This window comes from Anarhichas minor, unplaced genomic scaffold, assembly GCF_050575085.1.
Source record: "Anarhichas minor isolate MPS153535 unplaced genomic scaffold, ASM5057508v1 ptg000010l, whole genome shotgun sequence".
Lineage (NCBI taxonomy): Eukaryota > Metazoa > Chordata > Actinopteri > Perciformes > Anarhichadidae > Anarhichas > Anarhichas minor.
Genome location: NW_027466456.1, coordinates 1,224,548 through 1,252,009, shown reverse-complemented (window position 1 = coordinate 1,252,009; position 27,462 = coordinate 1,224,548). Strand labels below are relative to the sequence as shown.

Genomic DNA, 27,462 nt, shown 5'->3' with positions numbered 1-27,462 from the left:
AAATGAATTATTATTATTATTTCACCTCCTTATTTTGCTTTTTACATCAGCCTTTCTTCTCTCTTTCCCCCTCCTATAGTTATGTGAACAATTACATTTCAGTTCCCCTCATTTACAAGCGAATCACACCTCAAATTCACACATACACTCTGCTTCTCTGTCCCGTTCACCCAAACAGGAACACAATAAAACAAAGCTAATTCCTAGAGTAGAAACATTACATTAACACACTTTCTGTTGATTTTGTTTCCATCAAAGGTTTGTGCAATATGTTAGCGATGACAAGTTATGACCTCGTGATGAAAACTAGCTGAAGCATTTCTCACTTTCCTCACCTCATGCTCTGCAGGGTTAACTTCCTGCTTGATGTTGGCCCCTCCCACCTGCGTGATGTCACAACAATGAGGGAGTGTGATTTGGATTATGTGGCTTCACAGCTAGCGCTCAACAAAATAAGTTTTGGAAATAGTGTTTATCTTATAAGTATATCTTCATAAATCGTATCATAAATGGTGTATTTTTTGCAATCAAATTACAGTCACAGTTGTAGCACAGAGTGGAGGAAACATTCAGGAGATCTTGGATATAATCAACATTGCCTTTGAAAGCAAGGATACAAATCTATTTCTCTTCATAGCATCTCCATTTACTCTAGAATGGTAATAGACATAGGTTTACTTATAATGGATTCATGTTCCTCTGCTTCTCAGCTTCCAAAGGAGACCAGAAATATGCATTTAAGTCACACGGTTGAGCAGCTATTCCTGATGTCGTTTTAAGGGATCTATGGCTTTTGATGTAAATAAACTAATTATATCCATCCAGCAGAATCCTTCTCAATAGGCTGCCTCCTTCACCAGCTCAGTCCTTAATGACTGGCTTCAGCAGATCAGACATCGAGTCTGGTAACCATGAATCATGAAGCCAGTAAAAACACACAGCAAGGATCAGACAGCACAGGCTCCTTCATGTTGCTTACGTGCTAGATCTTAAGAACATTTTTTTGAACGCAAATGCCCCATGTTGCATCCTTTTCTTTTCATACATAGTTTATGGAAGCTGTGCCAACTAAACTGCCAAGTCCATTATCTTCTAAGGAAAGGGTTCCATTGGATCGTCCGGTCCATCTCGTCTCCCTCCAGGTTGGGACTTAAACACAGACCTTTGTTGCAGAGACCAGATTACACATTATTCTCAGACTCCTCTGTACGTTGTCTTGCATCTCAAGCATACTTCACATAAATGATAAAAGATACATGAATACATTGAAGTGTTTTATTTCAGTTTCCAATAAAATACTTTCAATGCTCTATATGGAGGCAAAAACATGACCCCCAATCAACGACACACATAATAATAAACCTCTTCACATAACGAAATGTGTGCTTTATGAAATCACACAATTCTGGGAGGAAAAACAATGAACAACAGTCAAGGTTAATATTGATGTAGAAAATAAACTGGGATTTTTGTACGTATGTTTCATAATCGTTTTCTTTTTAACAAGACAAACTACATCCGGAGAAATAACGCCCACACATCAACCTCATGTTTACTGACTGCTTGTGAGTTTGGAGTCCAGAGGGAATGTTTAAACGGCATGATGAGGTCACTGGTTGAATCTGTGTAGTTTATATACAGGAATACATTTAGTTATTATTATTAACATTTAAAAGAAGACAGAAGGAAACTAAAAGCATGAACCGCTGTGCATCAGCACCTCAGTTCCCTTATGAACAGAAACAAAACGGTCTGAATGGAAAGACAAATGCTACATTTCAAAGCATTGTCAAAGAACTTCACATTTCATAACTTTTAAATATTGATTATTTTTTATGCACAGTTTTACAATCATAAAGGAGATTAAGGCCACGCAGTTATGTATTGTTGCTTGTAGTTACTGTTGCTATTACATTAAAAAAAAAACACAGTTAATGCTGCTCCGTAGAAAGGACACTGAATGGTGCTAATTTCTGTCTGCAGAAAAGGTCCATTAGTAAATGTTTGGTAGCTGGCTGTAGTTCCTGTCCCAGTATCGAGTAGAGAAGAGCCAGTCCTGGGAGCTGGTGTGGGGGTTTTGACCCTGCTGAAACCACCTGAAAACACAGCGGAGACGCATCAGCATTCAGTTTGAACACGACACCAGCCAGAAAATCACAACTCAAAATCGGGGAAAGCGGGGAAGGAAGGTCAGGCATGCTTCATCACAAGGTTATGGGTAATGTGCATTGAATGGGCTAGGGTTAGGGTTCTTTGCTTTGGACTAAAATGAAAGGAATACTTTGCACAAAAAATTACCGTTTTTACATCAATGCCTCGGCCCGTGTTACCTTGACTTCTGAAAGAAAACTTTGTTTTTCTCTCGCATGCCTCCACGGCAAACGAAGAATCCAAAAACGGAGAAGAGTCTTGATGAATTGGCGTAAATGGGGGTCGCGTTTAAAACAGCATAATCATTTTAAAACATCTGGTTACAACTCGTGCAGTATAATCCAAGTCTCATTTATAATCCAAGTCTCATTTATAATCAAAGTCTCATTTATAATCAAAGTCTCATTTATAATCAAAGTCTAATTTATCCAGTCGTTAATCTCAGAACCCCTCAGCTATCAGTCAGACGATGACGGGCCTCTGGAGTAAAGCTACAAAGAGACACAAAACAACTACAAAGAGACACAAAACAACTACAAAGAGACACAAAACAAATAGGCTAAACAACTCTAAAGTCTGTGTCTAGCAGAGGAGGTGGGTCTTTTTGCTCGTTTTTGTCCAGGGGCCCATTGTTTTATAATCCACCCATGAGGTCGAGTTGTGTGAGATGATTCGATATAGTTTAGCTGTTGCTAAACGCCGCCCCTATTTACTTCAATTCATCAAGATCTTGCTCTGTTTTTTGATGTTTTTGTTCGCTCCGGAGGCGATCGAGAAAAAGTTTTCTTCTAGAATTCAAATTGAGTGATCGGTATACAAATGGTCATTCTGAGGGTGAAGTATTCCTCAAACATGTATTGTTTTTTTTAGCTTTGCTGCATGAAAGCGAGTGGAGGAACTGATTCGGGTTAGAGGACTCCTGTAGTCTTTGAGCATCCAGGAAGCTGCCATGCCGGTGGAAGGGAGAGCAGATTAACGACATCGTCTGCAAACTGTGATTCAATCATCGCTGATTCTCTATCATATGTTAACAGACAGCAGGCCGCGGGGATGGAGATAAGATTTCAATTTCGAGAATACAAAGTGTTCGGAAACACTGTGAGACTGCGAGGTCACGTGATCACATCACACATTTCAGGCACATCAATCAAACAGCGAGCAGCTCTGACCTTGGGCCCAGGGCAGGACTCCTAAACATCAAAGGCAGGATGCAACAGAAAGACAAGTCAGATGAAGAGAAGATGGAGATTTAGCTTCAGCATTTCAAAGACACGCAGTATGAAAGAGACAATAAAACCGCTGCATTAGAGACAGAAACTGTATATTCGGCCACAATGAAAACTGCATGGGAAGTAAAAGTATATTTACAATGCTTCAATTTAGCAAAATACACAGAGCGGTCAATGTTCACACTTTATTAAAAAAAATACAGTTTGACATTTTGGAAAACACTTATTTGTTTTCTTGTCGAGAATCTCATTTAATTTATGGCAAGAAAGCGAATAAGTGCATTTCCTTTAAAGAAAGAAATCATATAAAGTTTATCGAAAAACTATATGAAGGCCACTTCATTGAACATGGAGTAATCAGAGTTGACAATGTTCACACTTTATTCATATTAAATATCAACGATTGTCATTTAATGCACACAAAGAAAGGCCAATGTCTTAATGTGGCCTTGAATTGGTTGGTCCTTTGAAAACTTACTGCACACATGAACTGATTATATCAAAGCCTTTGGAGCTAAAGGGACAGTTGTGATGTTCTGCAGTGTGTTTGTATGAGGTTCTCCTCCACAGTCAGGGTTCTACTACAGTAGATGAGTTCATAGAAACAGACAGGAGAACCAGCACGGGAGCAAAGTAATGTTCTGCTGTGGACGTATGTTAGACTCTAACAGAAGTGAAGCTATATTCAGAATGTCTTCACCTCTTCACCTTGCTGTCAGACAGACCTTTCTGAGGGGAACTCAAGCTGTTATCTATGATCTCTACAAACACACCAGACTCCATTCACTCAAACACTGATTCTACCTCTCAGGACACGGGAGCTGCTGCTCTCCTGCTGCCTCCATCGGTTAGTTTGTTTCTGTTACTGTGTGCCTTTGGTGTTTTAAAGTAAGGTTGTATCTGAACTATCCCTTTAAGAGAGGAGAACACTTTGAGTTCTCCAGTTTCATCAACAGCCTCACCTGGTCTTCCACTCTTCAGTGGAATCGGATTTGGAGCGGTTCTTGCGAGCAGCTCTCTGTTTTTCCTCGAGCCTTTTCTTCTCCTCACTGGCGAGGTCTATTGGAATACAAACATCGTAGAGTTGTAGATTGCAAATTTTAGTTTTGTTTTAACTTTCAGTTCAAAGTACGTTGCCAAATAATATTACCGATGTCGCCGTTCTCCATGGCTCGTATGTCTGGCCTCAGCCTGCAGTCCGTCTGAGGGATGGCTCCCTCCATCTCTTTATGCAGCTCGTTTAGTTGCATGGCAAAGGACGTGAAGCTGTACATCTGCAATTATTTGTAAATCAGAAACATCAAAAACACATGCTGATTTTGGGGCTGTACTCTAGTTCTGTTCAGTCACATTAACATACCGGATGGGAAACTTAATTCGCAGTCAGGTGCACAAGATTTAAAAAAAAAAACACAAGTACACAACAAAAGCAATAGGAAAGGTACAAACATGTTTCCTGTACATGCAAAGTACAGAACACAAGAACACACAACCATCTCTGAAATTGTGTAAATTAAGAAGATAATGCACAGAACGAAGACGTTTTTACTCCTAATGCTCTTGAACCAGAGTACTCTGAATGTCTGTCTGAAAGTTTCAAACTCAGAGTGGAGCGGGTGCTTTGTAATATATGCTAATGAAAGCTCATCGTGTCCGTTAATCAGTCAGACCTCGGTAGAGTTGGCCGGTCTGGGTGCGATTCTCCACAGCAGCTGGCTGCCAGGAATCATCTCCACGGTGTCTGCAGCTGGAGAGGGAACCTCCTCGTGATCCTCACTGCAGCCCTGCACACAGTGTCACACAGACGTACAGTAATGCTGCACATATTAATCATGCTCTCTGAGAGATGCATCATTATAGTGTTTATCGGGAGAATAACGTTAATTACGGGTGTCGGCAAAGATCTCAAGATATCATCATATTATGTGACTTGAAAAACACTGATATTTTCCATCTAATCCGTCGTCAAACTGCATTATTCACACGCTGAATCACAATAACAAGCTGATTTTGTGATTCCCTTCTGTTCAGTGGGAAGCAGCTCATACCGCTTTGCTGCTTCTTTTCTCCGCGGCTCCTTTCTTGTCGCTCTTCTTGTGCGCTTCGAAGGCGGCCGGGTCAACAACGTACAGGCACTCTGTCCACTTCCCGTAGAGAGCGCACAGCTTCTTTTTGCTGTGGAAAAACACACACGTAAATATCACCAGGCACAAACTCACGAGCTCAGCACGTCTCAATGGATGCATATTTAGTGTCGTTGTCGTGGTCAAACCCATGTCGTTGTGTCCACTCATACATGCTGAGTCATTGGTTTGTCCTCCTCCTTTAATTGAACCTTCTCATCAGGTAACGTTACACACGTAGCTTAAGTCCCGTAGAGTACGTATTTAAGGCCAAACCATGATGTGGTTTCTAACTCTAACTTCATGCAAACCTTCTACCTCAGGATACTCAGCAAAGGGGAACATTTTCTCAGCTTGTTTCTCTGATAACTTAAGACGTCTGATGACTAAAAACCTTCACCATGTTAAGATACATTTAGATTAAAACCTGGAAAAAAAAGTAAATTCATGACAGCTTCTGGCAGACAACCACAACGCTGATGCTGCACAAAGAGGATAGGACGCCGGTGACAGGCGACCAAATGAAACATACCTTGATTAAAATAGCAGATTTCTCTGGGTTTGGAAGTCTTGTCATTTTAAGACATTTTAATGTGGAAAATGATTCCTTTAAAGTTAGAAATGAGCTCAAGGGAGTGACCTCAGCTAACCTTTGCGGGTCCCGAGTTACAAATAAAGCTAATTCAAACAGCTTATTGAGTCATACTTCTACAATATGGGGCATAGAGATATGTTTTGGAAGGCATCAGCACGATAAACTGCGTACTGATGCTGTACATGCACAGAGACAGATGATTCAGTAATAATTCCCTCAGTATTCTAGACAAGAAGAATAAGACTACTCCTTATTTAAATGACTTGTCTGAACTTGCATGTGTCGGTGTAGGCCGTACCTTTTATCCAGAATATACCCTTCAACCTTGTGCAGCTCTTTGCCAAAAAGACCACATGGTTTGAAATTCAGGCAGCACCTTTCACCGGTTCTAGGTTAAAGAAAGAGGAGAAGAAACGCCACATCATCCTCTCGCTCTCTGCTGGCTGAGTCACACAAAACCTCCACATCTGCTCCGTTTCCTCCTTGTTAGTCAAACTTCCTCAACATGTTTGTATCAAGTTTATCAGATTACTCTATCGCATTGCTCTATAGTCTTTAAAAAGGTATAGTGGGCCAATACATACAAGCAAACGTTTGTATTGACTTAAGATTGCTTTTGTCCACTCACCTGTGGTTGACCAACTCCACATTTCCATACTGCTCGATCCACAGCTGGCCCACGATGATGTTGTGAACACAACATGTAGGATTTGTCCAGGTGTAGGCTTCATTGTACCTGCAGATAAAGAAAGACTTACAGGGGAGCCACTTTTACTCATTCAAGTCGGTTTTACAGGTGTTGGGAAGTGCTGCTCCATATGGGGACTTTTTCATATTCTTGCCCTGCTGTTCGTTAGTAATTGGCTTCTTCCTTCTTTCCTTTTTGCATCTCCAGATGAAGCTGTATGAAGTCTGATAAATGTCCTCAGGTGATGTCACTTCAGTCAGCGTTGACTGAAGACTACAAGTTTGAAAATAAAAGAAATCTGGAGGTGTAGAGTTAGAAATAAGAGAGCGTACCAGCCCTCTGCTTCTCATCTCTGCTTGAGTCACGAGGCTACATTACATTAGCATTACACAACCACATCTAAAAGCAAACTGCCTGCGGTCGAGTTGCATTGTAGGTATTGCAGGTGCAAGATTATCACAAGAAAGAAGAAGAATGTGTGGAATAATAAAGACGATATATCTGGTTGTGCTGCTTTGATTTGTATCTCCTTCTTAAATGTCTGGTTTGAGTCCAGAAGTGCTGATTTGATAAACCAGTAGAGTACTTTGAAGGAGAATGTAAAAGGTCCCAATGTGCATGTGGGAGAAAAGTCTACAGGACACTCATCCTCACCCACTCACCCACTCACCCACTCACCCACTCACCCACTCACCCACTCAGGAAAAGTGCTTTCAGTCAGTCGGCATTATCTGTCAAAGCTGCACTAAGATGGAACTCCATCCCAGTGACCATTAGAGAGCTAAACACTTGCAGCTCATTTAAAGCTCGTTTAAAGAAATGGTTGGTCAGCACGCAGCTCCGTCAGCGCTAGAACCTAACTCCCTGTCTGCGGTCACCTCGACCCTCATCTACCTGCACGTCTTTCATTGTTGTGTCACACTGACGTATATATCTTACATACTCTGCATGCTTTTATGTTTTGTGCTTCTGACATGTATGTTTTTAGTGTTTACTGTCTCTTCTTTCATTGCTTCTGCACGCTTTGTAAAGGGTGAGTAATGCAAAGCTTTGTAAATTTCATCGTATATTCTGTTTCTAGGTTGACTTTGTAACATCTGTCCCGGGACTACAGCCTCTTGGCTAACTGTGGCGCATTTACAGGAATGTTTTATTGATGTGCACTGTCCATACCAAATAAACCAATAAATAAATAAATAAATAGAGGAGAACATTGGAAGAGTTACAAACTATTTTTGTGTAAATAGTGTAACAGCGCTTATCGATATATTTTTTTAGTCTTTTTAAGAATAGGAAGAGATGATATTTAAATAGTAAGAAAATATGATCAAAATCATGCCGTCTTTCAATGAATCAACTGGAGCTTCTTACTTGGGCAGCTCCAGCGTGATGATGCCTTTCGGCTCCGCTTCCACACTCTTGCCCCAGAACTTGAGTTTGGGGTAGATGGATCCATGGAACACAAAGTCCTGCTTCAGGCCCTCAGCGTGGAAGGCGCTGACCGGCGGATGGTGGCTCACCTGCTCCGACAGCAGCCTGAAGCCCAGGTCCTCTCTGGGAACGACAGCCCGTTGGAAACATTAAGAGGACGGGCAAGCATTTAGTATATCATCAGTGTTGAACACGTGCTGTATAATCCACACTTACCGGACCAGTTCGTAGGTTTCTCCCAGCAGCGGGTTGAACGGTTTACCGGTCCGCTCCCACTGCGAGGCCACAGCGGACACCGCGAACGCAGCCACACACTGCCAACAACACGAAGAACACTCCGCGTCACACACTCTAAACTCTAAAAAAGGTATCATCCACATCAAATATGGCTGTTTTTGAGACAACTTTAGTAATTTGCACGTCGCATGTAAAGGACGTCACTACCTTCATCCTCTCGACAGAGTCTGAGCAGGCGTTGGCCTGCTGGATGAGGTACGTGTGCTCCATGTACTCCGTCAGACGCTGCAAGAAGCTCAGCGGCTCGTTGAAAATCACCGGCATTGTAATCTTGGAGAGTTCCTAAGACAGACATGAAGAGGAATCATAATAATAATAATGAATGAATGTCTGGTCATTCACATGAGCCCTCAGTCACGGGATCATTCAGACACAAGAACAAACAACAAACCAAGCGCTTCGGCACGTTAACCTGCCGTCATCTAACGGCACAATACATAAATAATTACCAAATATTAATGATGGGCCCTAGTGCACACTGATTACCACCATTGTATAGTCTCGCCATACGATCTAATAGAGACATGACATCAACACACATTTTACCATCAGTGCATCTGTTTATAACAAAAAATACAAAAGATAAGAATCTATTCATTTAATTTAATTTTCTTTTTTTAAAGTTTATTCATAGTTGTTTGTAGTGTTTGTAGAATAAGCACATCATTTAGTTATTATAAAAAAAGGAAAAGAAACCCATGGTGCAGAGGGGTTCGCCTCTTTGAGGGCGTGTAATGCAAAACGGACCACGTTTGTTTAAAAGGGAGTTCTTCTTAGTTGTGTAGCATTTTGGATTTAAACAAATTCCACAGTCAGCATACGCCTCTCACACACAATTCTCCAGGATGAAGAGAAATCCAAAGACAATGTGTGCATCCGTTCATGCTCAACGCTGCATATTTACACCAGATTATGAACCAATACCGATCGGTGTTAACAGGGTCTGAGACGCTCTTCCTCCCGTCCCGTGCATGAGAAACATATTCAGAAGATGCAAAAACAATTACAAAAAAGGTTTTGAATCAAAGGACCATTCTTAATATACCTATCAAATCTAAATCAAGAACATGAACGTTTTAAAAATGTATTGTAAATTAAAATGTAAAGGACAATATGAAATCAAATTCATTTCCTTCTCCACTTCATTTCTCATTATATTCACAGATTATTTTATCTTCAATCACACTTCTGTATCTTCTATATCTTCTCTTAACTGTGCACAGAATGATGTCTGACATTTAGGCAAATTATACTTTATATAATTTTCTTTCTTCTATTTTGTCTTTTGCCATATTTCCCCTGCCCATGATTGTGACATTTAGACCAGCCTTGGTATTAAATTGAATGCAGCTCCTCTCGGTTATGAATAATAGCAACAACAGGTTTCTTAGTGGTTTTAGAAATGCAATTGAAGGACCAGTTTTCATTACAGAAAGGAAATAAAGCGCCTGCACACAGCACTCCTTTGAAAGTGTAATATCAATGCGGACTATTGAAAAGGCCAAAGGGGATAATGGTCTTCAAACATGCGATAAAAACGTCATTTGCACAATATGACAATAGGACAAAAGTGTCTGTCAAATTCAATCATGTAAATGTAGTGTCGTGTTTACTCTATCCTTCTCCAGTGCAGAAAGAAATGACGATTTAGAAATGTAATGTTCAAATGTGAGATAAGTAAGAAAAATAGAGTTTTTAACATGAAGGATTATGGTGCCTGGACTCTTTCATGGTCTGATCTAGAAGTACAGAAAGGTACAGAGTAATACATGAATAATCTCACGCTGCTGAGACGATGCTGTTGAACAAGAGTCTACAGCCGTGCTGTGAACACAACGATGACACGTCATCACTCTGATGTTGATATTTGACAGTTGCTTATTCTAACATCCAGCAGATACGGAGGAAAATTATTATTACTTTGGAGTCGTGTTTCTGTCTACATGATGAACGTAATGGCAAAATTCACTCTCCTTCTAGCTCCGCTTTTGGTCTCCACCGACTCCTGAGGGAAGTTTCTGTCTCTTTAGCCGCTAAATGTTCCACTAAGTTCAACAGCGAGTCTCTGACTGAGTCTGTCTGCAGTTTGGTGTTGTGCAGGTATAGAGTAGAGTAGAGTGGGTTTATACGGTACGGCACCGTACATCTAGCATTACTAATAAAAACAATCATTCTCACCATTCCAATGCAGTTCCTCAGGATACTCCAAATACTGAAGTCGTTTCTTGAAAACATTGGTGCAGGTAAGCTGGTCCTAGAATCACACACACACACACACACACACACACACACACTGACTTTGTGCTCTAAAAATGTACACTTTTTGTTAGAGGAAATGCACCAACAGACACATAATAGCTGCAGGCGTCATATCTTATTCAAGTGAATATGGCCGACGACAGCCTGCAGTGTATTGTGTGACACACTGGAACAAAGCCCAGAGAGACAATCAACACCGGCATCAACGCTGGTAAACATCAACAGATACAACGGACCAACAAGTCAAACTATCTTAAAGGTTTTATAGGTCGGAGATAATAAACTTAACGCTTAAGCATCACTAGGGTCATTTTGGGATTTTAAATATTTTGATCATTTTGGCATTGGCCTGAGTTTTTCTTTGGAAAGTTGAACCTCAGCTCCTATAATGAGTCTATAATAAACTGTGTAACCAAAATACAGACACTCAGACCCTTAAGGACAAAACAACCATGAACAACATTGTTGTCAAGGCCATTGCAGCATAAGATCATCATAAAAACAGTGTCTGGGTAATTTATCCATCGTATTTACGGCTCTCCTCCTGTCCCATGCTTTGGAAAGACATTCATTAAATGCAAAAACAATATCAAAGAGGTATTCAATCAAATCATTTAAAGCGTAATAATATTTGGTTAAAAGGTTTAACTCTCACATAGAGACTCAACATAAAGTGGGCAACCGTGGCTCACTGGGTTAAGAGGGTTGTCTGGTAACCGCAGGGTCAACGGTTCGATCCTCGACTGGGACGTGTCACGTGTCGTAGTGTCCCTGAGCAAGACACTGAACCCCCGGCTCCCCGGGCGCCTGTCATTGGCAGCCCACTGCTCCCTATATACAGGGATGGGTCAAATTTTGTGTATGTGTATATGACAATAAAAATAGTTTCTTCTTAAAGTATTTTTATAGCAGTATTAGGAGAACGGCATCTTTGTCCTCTAAGGCAACAAGAAGGAGTTCTTAGAAAGCTGACGCTGCAAAATCAATGTTGACAATCTTCGACATGTTAGTATTTCACAGACTTAACACTAAATCCCTCCACCGTTTACAACGTTGTAAATAATACAATGTTGCCGTTATGTAAACAAAGTGAATGAACATTTGGTAGTTATGATCAGGACTGAAGTTGGTTGAAAGGTTTAAGTCGGTAAAAGTGGAAAATAGTATAAATATATAATTCTTTGACAGTTTCTTTGACACAAGAATATAAGCCCTGTGAAGAACAAGAGGAAGAGTTAATATAATGATGGAATCTGAAATCCATCCAACTCGTCTGAACTGCGCTCCAGAGCTGCCGGGAGAGATTAGCCAACGTGGGACTGCAGCCCGATTATTGCGTTACACTGTGACCGTATCAATATTTAACAGCTCCAACACAGAGCTCACTTCTTTCAATACCACTCTCTTTTTTTCCCTTCACCGGGCTGACTCTAAATTATTCACACCGTGAAGTGGAAAGACCCGAGGGACGACTCGAGGAAACGGATCTACAACGTCCTGACACTGCTGATACAGCAATAATAGTCTGCTCTGAGGAGACAGGCCCTTTGTTGAGAGGTGGATAACAGCTCAGGGGGCCGGTGGTCCATTTAGGACACAAAGCACCGCTGACCTGTGCTTCCTGATCCCGTTGGGTTGAGTCTCGTCCTTGTCTCCATGGTGATCCTTCCGCAGCATGCCGGTGGGGCCGCTCATCAACATGACCGAGCCTTCGTCCTCCTCCTCCTCGTCCTCCTCCTCCTCCTCCTCGCAGGAATGGCTGGCCACCGTCTCAAAGTCGCTCAGCGAGATCTCCGAGTCTGATTCTGTGAGGGGGACAATTTATTTATTGTTCAGACGGGATGTCGTGGAAGTCAAGGGTGAAATGGACTGTTAGAGCAGCAGTGTGAAGGATTTAGTGGCATCTAAGCTGTGAGGTTTTACATCGTAACCAACCGGCGGTAGAACAGTGAAGCCTCACCCGTCACTGCCTGTCCTTATTAATCCTAACTTAATGTATTCAGGGTTATATTTCTTCACCACACACCGCATCACTTAACTATCATCTAAAAAAAGCATCCGAGGGAGCGTTGGCGAGCTAACAGCGGCAAATAGACTCAAGGTGTAAACTTGTTGTGTGTGTGTTTTAATAAAGCTGTATTCAAAACACAACAATTCTTGGTTTCCGGTGATTAAACACTTAAAAACAAAGTTATGAATATATTCCACTTCTCCCTAAATCCCACACACTGGACCTTTAAAAGGACATGCAATCAAACCGTGCTTATTAAAAGATGGAGATAGTAAAATGAATCATCCAGTACCTGTGGAAATATTGTCTAGTCTGTTAATAAAGCCGATGTCCACATGTGCACGATAGCAAATAACAAATCAACCGTTACAGTTAAAAGATGCCAAACAAAACAGTGTCGCCATGACACGGTTTGTCCACCGTTGAGCAGTGACAGACGGCGGTCGGTCGCCTTTGAAAAACAACAACAAACAAATCCATGAGAGACGTATCAAGTTTCTCACGTTAAAAAACAAAGTCACTATCGGCCGATATATTCTTATTTGTATTATTAGTTTTTTAAACCTCCAAATCGAGTCATGTTGTGCTAATATCGATATCGGCCTTAAACATCCAGCATCTCCAAAAAGATGCTGTAAAAACAGGACGTGAGAAAAAGAAAACATAAAAAGTGTAATTTTTCTCATTTCTGCTTTAATGCAATTAATCATATTTATTTATTTAAGTATAGATATTTTTTTCTAATTTTTAGTTATTTTATGGTTGTAATATGATTCATTGTGGACGTCTATGAAAATAAATAAGCAAACACATCTTTAACATATTATTCACACTTCACAATGACTGCATATCTCCCGTGCAGATCAGCCTTGACACCTCCATGTTAACCTACTCTCATATATAGAACTGGTTAAATAAAAGTGTCAACGCATTAACATCACATTAGATAAAAGGTGTCCTTGTTACAGATGAACTTTAAATATAAAAGAAATAAAAACAAGAACAAACTCCTGTTTAGTAGCCATGTAGTAGTTTTAAATTGTCACTACACCTCATTCGTGTTAAATCAGGCTTCAGGTTACTTCAACACAACCAGGCAACACTTGCTCTTACGTCACTCTTCAGGAGCGGCAACAACCAAAAAAACCAAAGGGCAAGTATTCCAGTGTCCTACAGGGGAATGACAGAGCAGGGCGAGTGTGAGAATCTCCCGCATCTCCTGACCCCGAAGCGGGGTTTGATAACTTGTCAACTCACCAGACACGGCGTCGTGGAACTCATCCTCGCTCAGGGCGCTCCGCGGGGACGATCCCTTGACGACGGATTGCTCAAGTTCGTGGTGCTCTGTGGCGAGAGTCTGCAGCGCCTCGGAGAGGATCTTGTTCTTCTCTACCTCCTGCTCCAATTTCAGACTGCGCACCTGAGCTCGCCACACGCGCACACACACACACACACACACACGCACGCACACGCAGACAGAGACTAATCAGTCATAGAAACTTTCCATCTTCCACATTTGATAACTAAGGATGTGGCAAACACTTTATTCTGACTCTCATTACAAACAGAGGACACATGTGTGTGTGTGTGTGAGTCTCAGACCAGCTGTGATGCTACATAAACAGCATGTTGGCTGACCGACCGTCCCCTCTGCACCGTCCCATCATTATCAGACCCACAGAGAGTGCAGAGACGGAGCCGAGCGGGACGAGGCCGTGGTTTCTCTGTAATGGAGGACGGCTGCCTTGACGCCGCTCGTCTTAAATGGCCGGCCCGGAGAACATGACTCCCGTCTGAGGAGAGGGGCTCAGATGACGGGTAATGGACTCGGATATAATCCATTAGCCTGAAACCTCGCTTTTATACAAGACGCTATTGCTTCTTGTGTAAATAACACAAAGTGCAGAGACCAACAAAAGAGTCGCTTTCAAAGAAACAAAAGAGGGAACGTCTGGGCCTCGTGCAACTGCTCTTAATCTTCTGTTCGGAGAAAAAACAAGAATAAAAAGAGAAAATAATAATAAGTCAACTCCAGATGCAACCAAACGTTCTTAGCAAGCCCAACATGGGGTTCTAAACACTATATAAGGGCAGGTGTTGATGTGTACAAAAACTCTGCCACATGCCAACAATATGTAAGAGATGCCGCCAAAAACAAACTAAAAGGATGTAAGACAAAAAAAAAAAACAGAAGAAGAACCTCATCAGCAGTGAAGCTGAGGGTGCTGTTAAATAATTTACATCTTTTTGTCACTACTGGCATTATAGGAAAATCAAAAAGCATCAAAGACTAGTATGTAAATGACTACCATTGAGGGTCAGCATCAGTCCACTCCGTTCCAGTTGGTTGCGGTAAAGCGCCGTGACGCTGTTCGCCAGGACTTTGCCAGTTGGCGGACGTCCTCGCGTAACCGCTCTTCAAAACAAGCGTCCACTCTACTGTCTTCTCAAGAGGACTGAGTTTGTCAATCTCGTCAGTGAAGACGGTTGAATAATGGTGTCTGTGTTGAAAACAGGAACTCAGACTTTCTCAATATTGTGTTGCTACTGCGGAAGTTTTTTCCTCCAAAAAACAACAACCTTGTTATCTTCTTCGTCTTCTTCTTCTTGGCAAACCAGCCATGCGTGAGTGAAGACATTTACGTTACCCAATATAATTCAAGTGTTTTTATAGTCTGAACTGGGATCAATGGGACAATAGTAGTCCACAAATGTAATAATCCAATCATTATAATCTAAAACATAGAATTATCTAAAACGTATGTTTCCTTGTGTTAGACAAACAATTTGGTGACTGTGAAAATGAGATGTATTTTTCTCATCTTTTATCTTTATCATCTGGTAAAATAAGGAAACATTGGTAAATCCCAGAAATCAATGGTTTCTAACGAAAACAATAACAAATGGTAGATGCAAACATAAATTAGAGGCATTTCGTTAGTATTTCGTTTCCTGCAGGAGGTCGTCTGATCGTAAATCATCGAGCACATGATGGTAACCAGGACGAGAGCAGGCGAGGTTAAGTGCTGTATAATGGCAGACTGCAGATCACCCTCCAACATTACAATACACTGAACTTTAAAGAGGAGATTCCTGCTGCTTGACAACTACGCAGGTGGTGCGAAGTGCAAAACCCATCGCCGCAGGAGCTGGAAGTGATTCGGGATCCTTTCCCCCCCGCAGACCCCACTGCTTCATTCACGCTGCAATACCATCGTGTGAGATATGCAGTGTGCATGTCGGAGTTCTTCCTCTAGAGAACAAGGTCTATGCATGGTGCGAGCTCTGAGACCCCGTGAGCCTTTTATCGTGAGCTCTGCCTCTGCAGATCAAAAGGCACTCATTCTCATTCTGATGTGATGTTCAGAGAGAGATCTGGTTCAGAGAGAGACGCACATGAACCAAAAACTGGGATCGGCAGAATGAACACTTTCAGACAACTAGGTTTTGTGTTACAGCCCACAGAACTGAGATGGAAGATTATGATTGTAGTAAAGATCAGACATGCTTTCTTTGATATTGCAAAAATGTCTTTATATTTAGCTTCAGCACAGACGTCGTCTGAGTGAATCAGCCCTTCAAACAAACATCATTTCCCCGCTCCTCCGTTTACAACAGCAAGAGCTCAACGTCTGCATTGAATCCTATTTATTTCCTCCGTTCTTTACGTTTGATCGCCTGGTTGCACACGCACCCCCGCACCCCCCGCTCACTTTGCAAAGGGGCGTTGTTGACGCGGCCGATCACACCGAGACGCGTCGCAACAGTCTTGTGATTTTTTTTCCACCCATTTGATGAAATAGCTTCATTTCTTAGATGTGTAATTTGCTGGATTAGTAAAAAAACAGACATTCCTTTCCAGATGTTTTAACAATAAACAAAATATTGACGCAATATCACAATGTAAGATGTCTCCTACCACAATAGAGGACTATTTTGCATAACGCCCTCCCCTATAGAGCACTGTTTGTGTGCTGCTGCTGTTAACTGCAGCTGAGCCAGAATGCTACTGGGCATTCGGCCAGCGTTGTAAAGTCCTGCTGGCTCATCGTTGTTTGCCTTTTGCGCTTACATATATAGTAGTAGCACTAATGCACTTTCACTACTTTAATGCCTGAAATAATTCCAAGTTCAGTATCCAACAGATGTACAGTGAGCTGCTGGTTTACACACAGGAACCGCAGGAGCCTCCTGCACAAGAAGCCAGAAAAGGATCTCATTATGTGAATCACCATGTAACCACTGTGTTTAGAGAAGTGATATATAAATAACATTTTTACATCATTACAGAGCTGATGTACAGGGCTGGTGCTTGTTGTGAGCTGTAAGCGGTGCCATCTATTTCTCCTCCCTGGAGGGATGTAATCTATCCTCTGAATCCTTCCATTATCATCAAATCCATTGAATCACACAAAGAAGAACCCATCTGACAGCTTATAATCACAGCACTCCACTGAGCTGCTTTCATAAAGAGGTGTGAATAGTGCCGCCGCTTTCTTAAGAAACGTCTTCTTTCTTGTTCTGTCACTACACAGGAGGGTCACGGGCTGGAAGGATCCTCTTGATGACAGTATTTGTAGTCTGCATTTTTTTTAAAAGGTCAGGTCACTCAAATCACAAAGAATATATGAGATAATATATAAATATACTCAGCCCTCATTTACACTTGAAAAATCTAACACTTGTGTTTCTTTACCTCCGTTTTATTGAGGCGACAGCAAAAGTTTCAGAGCTGAATAATTCCAAATATCCACGTCATATAACAACCGATGTTCTGCTATTATGGGTTGTGGAGAATTAAATCCTGATAATCGACGGTACAGTTGACAAAAACAAAGCTTCTGAGAGGAATTCAAACAAAGACACAAATCTGTCGAGGGTGAAGCCGACACTCACCCCTTCCTGTCTGGAGAGGAGGCCGAGACAGACTCCCAGACCGGAGCTGGTCTCGCTGGACAACTCGCTGATCTCTTGTAATTTCTGGGTGATGGTGGACGGAAACCCTGAGGGGACAAACGCACCAATGAGGGACCACAAAGTAAATGAGTGAAATTAAAAAGTCAAAACAAAAACAAAAGCCCTCTGGCAGGAGGCTGCGGTCCATCAGGACCAAGACCTCACTGCAGTTGAGTTCATAAACAAAGCCCGGGACCGCCACTGACTCGAAGCTTCATTAAACATTAAGTTTCTTTATGTTCTCAGAAAAGCTACAAGCACAACAATCCTCTAATGACAGACTCTTAATTATAAGGACTTCAGAAGTTATTCTATCAAAACTGTGCATTTGAACCTGCTTAATGAGTGGACATTTTCATTTCCATTCTTCAATCCTTTCTCCTCTGTTGCGTCTATTATAACATGAATATATAAAAGAATGTAATCGACAATGAAGCAGCAGGTTTTACTTTCTGCCAGCCCGTCATCTCTCAGCATGGACAGGAAAGCTTCCACCTCCTTCTCCAGTTTCTTCTGGTTGGCGTCCGCCGCCTGGTTTCAGAGAGATGAGAGGAAACTGCAGATGAACAAAAGCAGCGCAGGGTGGGAGGACCAGGGGGGGGGGGGGGCTTTCTAGCTCTGCCAGAACCCTGTGGATCACTATTCTGACATGCCGATTATGGATTTTCTTTGGTTTACAGCCACCTGTAGTGAGTCTGTCAGCTCCCCGAGTGACTTCACTTCCTCCTCGTCCTCCTCCCCCTCGCTGCCTTGCTCCTGGGAGCAGTAGTGTGTGCTGTAGGCGGAGTGCTCCTCCACTGCGTCCAGCCAGCCCTGGAAGACAACAACAGACTCAAGCTTCTATCTGTGATTTGAGATATTGATGCTCAACGTTCTTAAATCCTACACAGCAAAACTTACAGAAGTCCTCTTTTATTGGTCAAAATGACAAAAAGTATTCGAAATATAAAATATCAAAAATCATACCACATTTCTAAATGGGAGTTTCTAGATCAGGTGTTTGCAAATCAAATGTATTATTGAGAACTCATCTTCTGTTTGGAATCTGAGGGCTCCATCTGCTCAGACAGAACAAAAGGCAGAGCTGTTTTTAAGTTCTTTGGACCAAACCCAAGTCAAACATAAGCCTCTAACTTTGGTAATTTGTTATTAACATTACAGAGATTAGTTTAGATGGACGGGCACACAGGCTTGTGTCATGCTGGGGAAAAAAAATCCAAAGCTCTGAAAGGCAAATTGGGCGGAAAGTAGGCGATGTGCTGGATATGAAGAGGGGACAGAGAGAGCTGCTGGTGAATAGATGAATTCAGTTCATGCTGAAAGGCTACTTTCCCTCATCTGAATCTAGAGATCTTTACATTTCATTCTGGTGCCAGCAGCTGCAACTGAAAGTGTGAATTAGTTTATAGAGCACACATCCTAGTTACACTATTAACTATTCATGACAGTTTGGCAGCTTCATCAGGCAAAACTACAGTAAATATCCCAAAAGTATCAGAAATATACGCAAAAAATATTTGTAAAAGTTGTGAAAAAAAATTGTGAAAAATGTGCATAAATATTGTTAATAATGTGTTAACCATTAGTTAAAAAAATGTTAGTTAAATATCTGAAAATTTTCAAATATTATTCGTAAAAGATATGAAAAGAATCAATGAAAAATGTGTGAACAAAAGTTGAAAAAATATCTGAAAAATGTCCTTAAAATATTAGTAATACATGTGAAAAATATATAATAAAACACGCGAAAAATATACAAAAGATTGGTGCTTTATATGTGAAACCTTCTAGAACCAAGTTAGAGAATGACTTAGGAGACCACGACAGAATGTCTGAGGAGAAATGAAACATACTTTTGCCGTTGCCTCTGGGTCGTTTTTAGGTGATACTTTGAAGTGATGCATGCTGCCATCGAAGCACTTGAGGGTAAAAAAGCAGCTGTCTTTGGCTCGGAGCTGGAAACGAGAACATCAGAAACATCCCCATGTGCAAAAGTTACGCTTACACAAATGAAACACAGCAATGTACTGTACTCTTAATGCTGTCTTACCAAACACTGAGCACGTGTCAGCGACTTGCAGCCTTGCCTTCTCACATTGGCTGCTGCATCCGACCTGAGAAAGAGAGAGAGGAGAGAGGAGAGAGGAGAGAGGAGAGAGGAGAGAGGAGAGAGAGAGGTGAGGTGAGGTGAGGTCCTGACACATTTCTAATGGTGGTACAGAAGACAGATAGACCAGTTAAAAAATAGAAAGGATTCTGTCACTTCCAGCGCCTCTCTAATCAAAAGTGTGCAGTACTTCCATTTATCTGTTGCTGACATCTTTTCATGTGATTCAAGGAGCACAGGCAAGGTGAGAGTTGCCACCTACTGCTTTGAGTACCAGGATAAAACCCCGTCTTGGAGGACGACCCAGTAGGAGCGCCAGCCAAAAAATCTGGAGCTCTGCGGGACGCACAAGAGAAGAATCAGCAGTCTGAATATCGGTGATTTTCTATCATTGTTCAGTCTTTACTGATTTCTATGGCGGCTGAGAGAGAGAGCACAGCAGCATATCGCACCTTCCAGAGGAGTCCCTCGCACTTCTTGACATGCCGGGTCATACCCTGCAAGGAGCACAGATGAGAAACACGAGGGATGTACAACAAATCAGACAACAAATCAAAGCAACTTCAGAAAGCCCGACAATCGACGGAGCACTCACCCGATGAGCGTTGCCTTCAAGGACCAGCTTCATTGCTGAATCACTAGCGAGGTCGAACGCTGTCTGGCCTGTGAGTTGTGGACGAACAAGACAAGTGGGGCTTTAGTACAAAATAACACACAAACACATTGATATTTATGGGTTATTTAAAGACAAATCTAGGTAATTCACCTGTAGAGTCTCTAAATGTCTGTAATGGAACTAAACGTCTCTTTAAAGGACGTTTCCTCTGAATGAGTTTGTTCTCAGACTCTGATGATAAATCTCCACTTCAGCAGCTCTTACATTCACCAAACTTCACTCTTTCATTCCTCTCTGTGTGCTGAAGGTTCACACAGAGGGGTTTGTTCACACATCACTCACACACTCATTTATACATCATTTATTAATAAAACATGGAGAACATAGATTATTTTATGTCTGTTGACAGTATTTCATGGAGTGATATAAAGAGATATCATGAATGTAAAAACCTTTGACTCCAATATGTCAACAAAGTGAAACAAGAATGTTTAGATTTCTGTTTTGGAAATGTATGAAAATTAGCACATATTTAATAAGCAAATGCCTAATTTGTATATTTTAACATAACATTTCAGAAAACGTGTATTAAAAAACAAACAATTGTCTCAATGTAAGTGATCATCCAGGTAAGTTTCTTGGACGATATCTTAATAGCAAATTTCTTTTAAATATATTTTTCTGACAATTGACAATGTTCTTATCACCAAAAACCCTTTAAAAGATTAAAATCATCAATGTGCACCCTGCTGCTCTGATCCTCCAGCACATTGCAGCCAACAGTGAGGTTAATTGATGCGTTTGTGGCTCGGTGGCACAGAGGAATAAACTACACAGGGAATCATTGTTAGCAGGATCTATCCATTGTTGATTTTGGTCTTTCCGTGGGCAGAATAAAGACAGCGTTTCCTTGAAACACAGGAGTGACTCATGATCATCTCCAGCTAATGACTCGTACCTTTCTTGTTCTCGACGTTGGGGCTGGCTCCACTCTTGAGCAGCTTCAGGGCGCACTGCTTCTGGCCTCGATAGGCCGCAGAGTGCAGCGGAGTGTTTCCCAGCAGATCTGTGCAGTTGATATCTGGGGTCTTCTTCCTGCTGAGCTGCAGCGAACACACAGGACAAAAAAAACAGATGGATCGCCTGATGCCAAATGTCCCGCAGGTCGTTATTGAGCCGCTCAGAGCTGAAGCACGACTGGGATTTCTTACTCCGTCTCCAAGAGCTGGAAAGAGTTAAGGCTGCTCAAAACTTTTCTGCCAGTATCCATTTTTGTGTGCATTTCTTTTGGCAAATATTGTAAATACATATATTTATTTTTTCTTTAGAGCAGTTTCCTAATGAGGTTTTCGTGGACAATGTGCTGCAGTCACTGAGATTTAAAGGGCGTAGTCGACTGTGTGCTAGTCTTTATACTAGACTGTGAGCATGCTAACATGCTCACAGTGACAGTGGCATAATAATAATAATAATAATAATAATAATAAAAACCTGTATATAGACTGTATATAAGAAGGATTAGAGTTTGTCATTTTGGCTGTAGCCATCTTGGTTTCTGGTCGTCGCCATATTGTTTTTTTGCAACCAGAAGTGACACAAGAGGGCGGTATGAATGAGACATTATTATGCAACCAAAATGTTACAATTAACTTCCATGAAGTGAAAACACACTATGAAAGGGTTAAAATTCTAGGACGAAAACATGGACAACGCCATGTAGACACCTGTCAATCACCGTGTAGCCCCGCCCCTAAAGCATCCCCTGCTTTATGGTCTGTTTGACTCTAAATGGACCATAATGTACTAAATGAACATCATGCTGTACTGAAGAAGACTTGAAACTAGAGATTGAGACCATAAACTCATGTTTACAATGTTTACTGAGGTAATAAATCAAGAGAGAAGTAGAGTCATTTTCTCATAGACTTCTATACAACCAGAGGAGCCGCCCCCTGGTGGACACTAGAGAGAATGCAGCTTTAACACACTTCAGCATCGGATTCACTTTTCAGAACCTGAGTTGCACTAACCAGCTGAGTTAAAGTCGAAAGGTCTCCTTCTCGTGCAGCTTCCAGGAGCTCCTCCTCCAGTTTCCTCTCCTCCGTTCTCTCTGCCGCTTGTGTCAGTAAAATGATGGGATGTGGAAGAGAACGAGTGGGACGATTTTAGAATCCATACATCATATAAACAACTTGTATGGCTGAATATCAAAACATCAAACGTGGAGATTGATACATTTATGTTTCCATGAATTTAGAGGACGGCGTCTCTCTCTCTCACCTTCCAACATGCCTCTGATCTCTGCATTTTGAGTGACATCTTTGGGAATCTGTGCTGTCCCATTGATGACAGTAGCACATGCATCATAGTGCAGCAGCAGCATGACAACCTCCTGATCAATACGTGATTGATTGTTTCATTGATTGATTGATTGATTGACTGGATGAATAAATGCATGCACACAACCACACTATCAACAAAGAGACAAGAAGAGTAGAAAGAGACTTAGAATCTGAGTGGCGTTGAGGTACCTTTCGTCCTGTGAAGGCAGCTTTGTGCAGCGGAGAATCGCCGACATTATTGGGCAAGTTAACATCTGCACCTGCCTGTATGCGGGGTTACAACACACACGTTAGCCTTTTAGTTCAAATGTTTTGTTGTTGTTTGTGTGTAAAGAAACCCTACCTTCAGTAATTCCTCCACCACATCTTTGTGTCCAAAGTAACAGGCCAAGTGAAGAGGCGTCCATCCAAGATTAGACTTCCTCTTACCTTAGACAACAGTACACACTGTGTTACACCACACACACACACACACTATGATAGTGTTTACTGAAAAGTGTTACTCGTGTACCTCTGCAGTTGATGTTGATGTGCGTCTCCTCTCTGATCGTAGACATGAGGAGCCTCTGAATCCCCCGCAGATCTCCGTTCCGGGCGAATTGCAGGAACTGCTCCTCCGGCTCCAGCGCCTCCATGGACCCCTGCGGAGGAAACGCAGAGAGAAGGAGGAAAAAAAAAAAAAAAAAAAAAAAAGATGCTTTTCATTTCTGTGACTCGACTGTAATCAAAAAGAGGCTTTCAGAAGGACACGTGCACAGAGTCCCTGAAAAGAAAACCTAGAAGCTATAGGAAGTTCATGCTTATTACGAATCACTTAGAGCTAAATGGCAAGAAAGCAGATTATGAGCCTGAAGGTTTTTCTCGGGAACATTTGAGTTCTGGGTAAGAAAACTTTGAATCCTAGTTTAAGTGTTTAAATGTGCCACTTTCATAAAGTTAAGGAACTCACAAGAGATAGATTAAAACTAGAACAACCACCTCGCTGTTGTTCGCCTCAGTCAACCAGTCAAGTTGCAGTTTACACGCATGTCTGTTCCAAATGCCATCATTTTAATATCATTATCAGATATACATTTGTGTGAAATTGTCATAATTATCCCATGAATTCTTGAGTTATGGCCGAAAGATGTTTTGTGAGGTCACAGGGCGCTTTCAGGATCACTTCATCCTCGAGTCCAAGTGGATGTTTGTGCCAAATGTGAAGAAAATTCAAGAAATAAATGAGTCAAGACTGATCGCAGCGGTGACAAGCACTGGGAAACGCCCACTGCTCTGATTGGCTCGTGGGACACAAGAACGCCCACTTTTTCTTCTTCTCTCCTTTCTCAATGCACAGCTGGTTGTGGCTGTCAAAGCTCCGCAAAACGTTTCGCTGCCAGCGTCGTTACATTGTTAGCATCAATGGATGTTGAATTAATTGCTATAAACTTTCTAGATTTGTGAAGGTCAATTTGGGACAAATTACAACACTTATTTAGCTTAGTTGGCCCCACTTGTTTAATTCCAAAGACAGAGTAAATTGAGAGATTATATTAAAAATCACAATAAATGAGTGAAAATACAAATTAAATCAGGATTTTGAATATTAAGAATGACAATGCCAAAGAAAGCTCTAAATGTATCCTGATCATAATGTGGTGTAATCACAGTTTACAGGTGTTTCCCAATGATCTTCGTGTTAAGCAGACAGACGGGCTGAGTAACAGTTAGTCACATGCTTTTCAATCCCAGGTAAACCTGTTTGAGTGCCAGTCGGGGCTTTCTTCGTTTGATTTTGTCACCTGCTGTTGACGTGCTTCATTAATTCTTCGGCATAGCCATGTGACATTCCATAACGTTACATAAAGCAAACGTTCTGTTTCTTTCCCTCCTCTCTGCATACCAGAGTTTTACTGCAAATACATAACGTCATGTGCACTTGGACTGTGTAAAGGGGAAAGGGATGACTTGTTTCCTTCCTGTAAAGCTGGTCCGGTGACTGCCACCTTCTGTCATCATTCTGACAGTTGCTTTTCCGCCCCAACAGTCTGACAAAACACACTCTTGTGACTTTTCCGAGACGACTCCTCCAGGCCGAACGCTGGAGATTTGAAGAGTCACTTTAAAAAGAGCTTGGGGGGGGGGGGAATCCTCTACAGATCTGGTTGCCCTGGCTGGGATGTTGTTTTTAATATGCTGGAGAACCAGCACCACTAACAACTCTTAGCTTCTACTTGCAATGGACTATTTTCACATTTACATAATCTTTAAACTTTTACATTTGCTTTTCCAGATTCCACAGAGTGAGCATGAGAATAAATGTACTGGGAACATGAACTTGTGTACTGGGAACATGAACTTGTAGCCCACTTGTGGGCTAAATTTGTGATGTAAATGATTCTGAAGTGATGGCAGCTGTGACATGAAACGAGCTGATGGTGTCATTAGAATAACACACGGGGGAAGGAAACGTACGAGAGGAGACGAGGACACGAGGAGACATGGGAGGACATTTGGACTTATGCCAAAAAAAAGTATCCATCTGTAGTCGAACAAAAGCGATCCAATTCTGAATTATACATGCACATATATTATCCCCTAATAACAGGCATTACTTTAACCCCTCACTTTCCCCTGTGTGTCTCTGAAACAGGTCTGCCTCTGGTCATGTGGTAACGTATAAAAGGATTGGTCTGTACAACCATACGAAGTTGAAAAAAACTAAAATCTGACAAAGAATTAGATCCAATGTCTTTGGTGTTGGGCCTCCCAAACAGGAATGTGTCTACTGCCTTTCTTCTCTTAAGGGTTGGTGTACAGTTATAGTTGCACTGGTTCCTTCGGAATATCGGACCTGATTCTGATTATTTTACAACCTGAACTCATGTAATCTGTGATTGAACCTGCAACATGGACCGTTTCCTGTGAACTCCGAGTGGTGGAAGAAGTACTCAGATCTGTAAATATAGCCATACCACAGTGTAGATATACTCCGTTAGATCCTGCACTCAAAACCTCACTAAAGTTTACGCACAAAGGTATTAGCACCAAAACCAAGTTATCATTTTGAAGAATGCCCCGTTTCAGACAAATGTATGTTACATAACAATACTTCATAATGTAGAGTCGTCGGTTTGGTAAATATATTTAGAATTATGAATCTGAATCTACGATGTAACCAGTAATTAAAGGAATCACATAAACTGAGATTTAGTGGAGTAGAAGCATAAAGCAGCAGGAAATGGAAATACTCAAGTGAAGTACAAGTACCTCAAAATCATACCAAAGTACTTGATAGGGCTGGGCGATATGGAAAATATCACAATATCTTTGCAGATTATCTCGATATTGATATTGAGACGATATTGTTGGGTTAACTTTTGGTGCTTTTACAAAAATATTTACATATTTATTTATGATAAGTAATAATCAGTAATGTGGATATGATCACTTAGTGGGTAAAAGTAAATAATAGAACCGCTAGAACAGTCTGGTAAGTTCAGAAAATTGTAAAACTTCACTGAAACGCAGCCTTTGAAATAGGGATGCACCGGATCGGATATCGGGCCTCTAACAGCTTCTATGTTTGTATACTATACACATTATATACTCGAACATTCCTGTTTAAGTTTTGACCAATTTGTTGCAGCATTTAAAAAGGTTCACACTTTAATTATAATTCCTTTTACCAAGTTGCTGGTGTACGATTTATTATTTTAATAATAAATCAAAATTCACTAAATTTGTATCGATGGATATATTTATTGCATTTTGTTTTACAAAGTTAATGAACCAATGTCAAGCCTGATGTTGCCTCACACATAATATAATGATCACAGTCATTCACACACACAGACAGCTTATTGATCAAACACTGGCATCAGATACCAAAGCCAAGACAACACACATATCCTGAATCTAAGACGATATCTAGTCTCATCTCACAATATTGATGTCAATAAATTGCCACAGCCAGAGTACTGGAGTACATATATGCTACTTAGAGGTAGTTACTTTGCACCAGCTGTTACCTCCAGTAAGCTACATGTTTGTTGATTGGAGTTGTAAGGTTTCTCTTACTACAGTTTGTTTTATTAATTTAGTTTTATTCTTAAAATCAATAAATATATTGTTTGAAAGAAAGCTAACACATCAGCAGCTAATCAGCAAACAGGACACTTACTGCTTCCACTGTTCCAGTCCTGAGAAGTCACAATCCAGAGCAGTTCACGCTCTCACACAGGCCCCTCTGTGGAGCTGCATGTGATGTTTTAAGCCCCTCTTGAGCCGCTTCCTGCTGCCCTACTGCAGCACGAGCCGCAGACACATCACGCTGTCACGTTCCGCATCACGCTGTCACGTCAAACATCACGCTGTCACTCAATCACCCCCCGATTAACGTCTTTGAAAATCACGCTGAGTTGACCGATGGCGAAATACAGCCGTCTGTCTCTGACACACGCACACACGCGCGTCTGTTTCTCTGTTTACACGGACATCAGCTGATCTGCGCAAAGCGGAACTGACCTGGGAAAGTAGTTCGCGCCTTTCAAAATAAAAGCTCTGCCCGCTATTTCAAACGCAGAACGAAACTTCCAGCGACGTACAAGTCGCGCGTTCTTTTACACATTATGAGTAATTAACAGTTATGGATCTATAGACCAAATGCGTTGTTAGA

The 27,462-nt window shown here is 41.4% G+C and overlaps 1 protein-coding gene across 9 annotated transcripts; it reads right to left on the bottom strand.

Moving 5' to 3' along the window:
* Positions 1 to 1,261: 1,261 nt before the first annotated feature.
* osbpl1a (oxysterol binding protein-like 1A) lies at positions 1,262 to 27,280 on the bottom strand. Of its 9 annotated transcripts, none has more exons than XR_012953057.1 (29): positions 26,968 to 27,280; positions 23,317 to 23,446; positions 23,149 to 23,234; positions 22,995 to 23,069; positions 22,744 to 22,855; positions 22,494 to 22,579; positions 21,422 to 21,566; positions 20,443 to 20,510; positions 20,300 to 20,344; positions 20,110 to 20,183; positions 19,791 to 19,854; positions 19,594 to 19,695; positions 18,425 to 18,553; positions 18,190 to 18,271; positions 17,681 to 17,787; positions 14,042 to 14,204; positions 12,386 to 12,578; positions 10,693 to 10,768; positions 8,662 to 8,796; positions 8,434 to 8,531; positions 8,158 to 8,340; positions 6,727 to 6,834; positions 6,397 to 6,486; positions 5,429 to 5,555; positions 5,051 to 5,164; positions 4,531 to 4,654; positions 4,343 to 4,439; positions 3,321 to 3,404; positions 1,262 to 2,096 (listed from the first exon to the last, which is right to left on the bottom strand). XR_012953057.1 is itself a non-coding variant. In XM_076087386.1 (29 exons), exons 2-29 carry the CDS (start codon positions 23,438 to 23,440, stop codon positions 1,994 to 1,996), a joined length of 2,931 nt encoding a protein of 976 aa, XP_075943501.1. In that variant the 5' UTR covers positions 23,441 to 23,446; positions 26,968 to 27,280; the 3' UTR covers positions 1,262 to 1,993. The 9 variants fall into 9 exon arrangements, 8 of the variants coding, with proteins under 8 accessions (XP_075943501.1, XP_075943502.1, XP_075943504.1 ...); XM_076087386.1 differs by having other exon boundaries at positions 3,321 to 3,341; XM_076087387.1 differs by having other exon boundaries at positions 3,321 to 3,341; positions 22,494 to 22,573.
* Between the last annotated feature and the right edge of the window lie 182 nt (positions 27,281 to 27,462).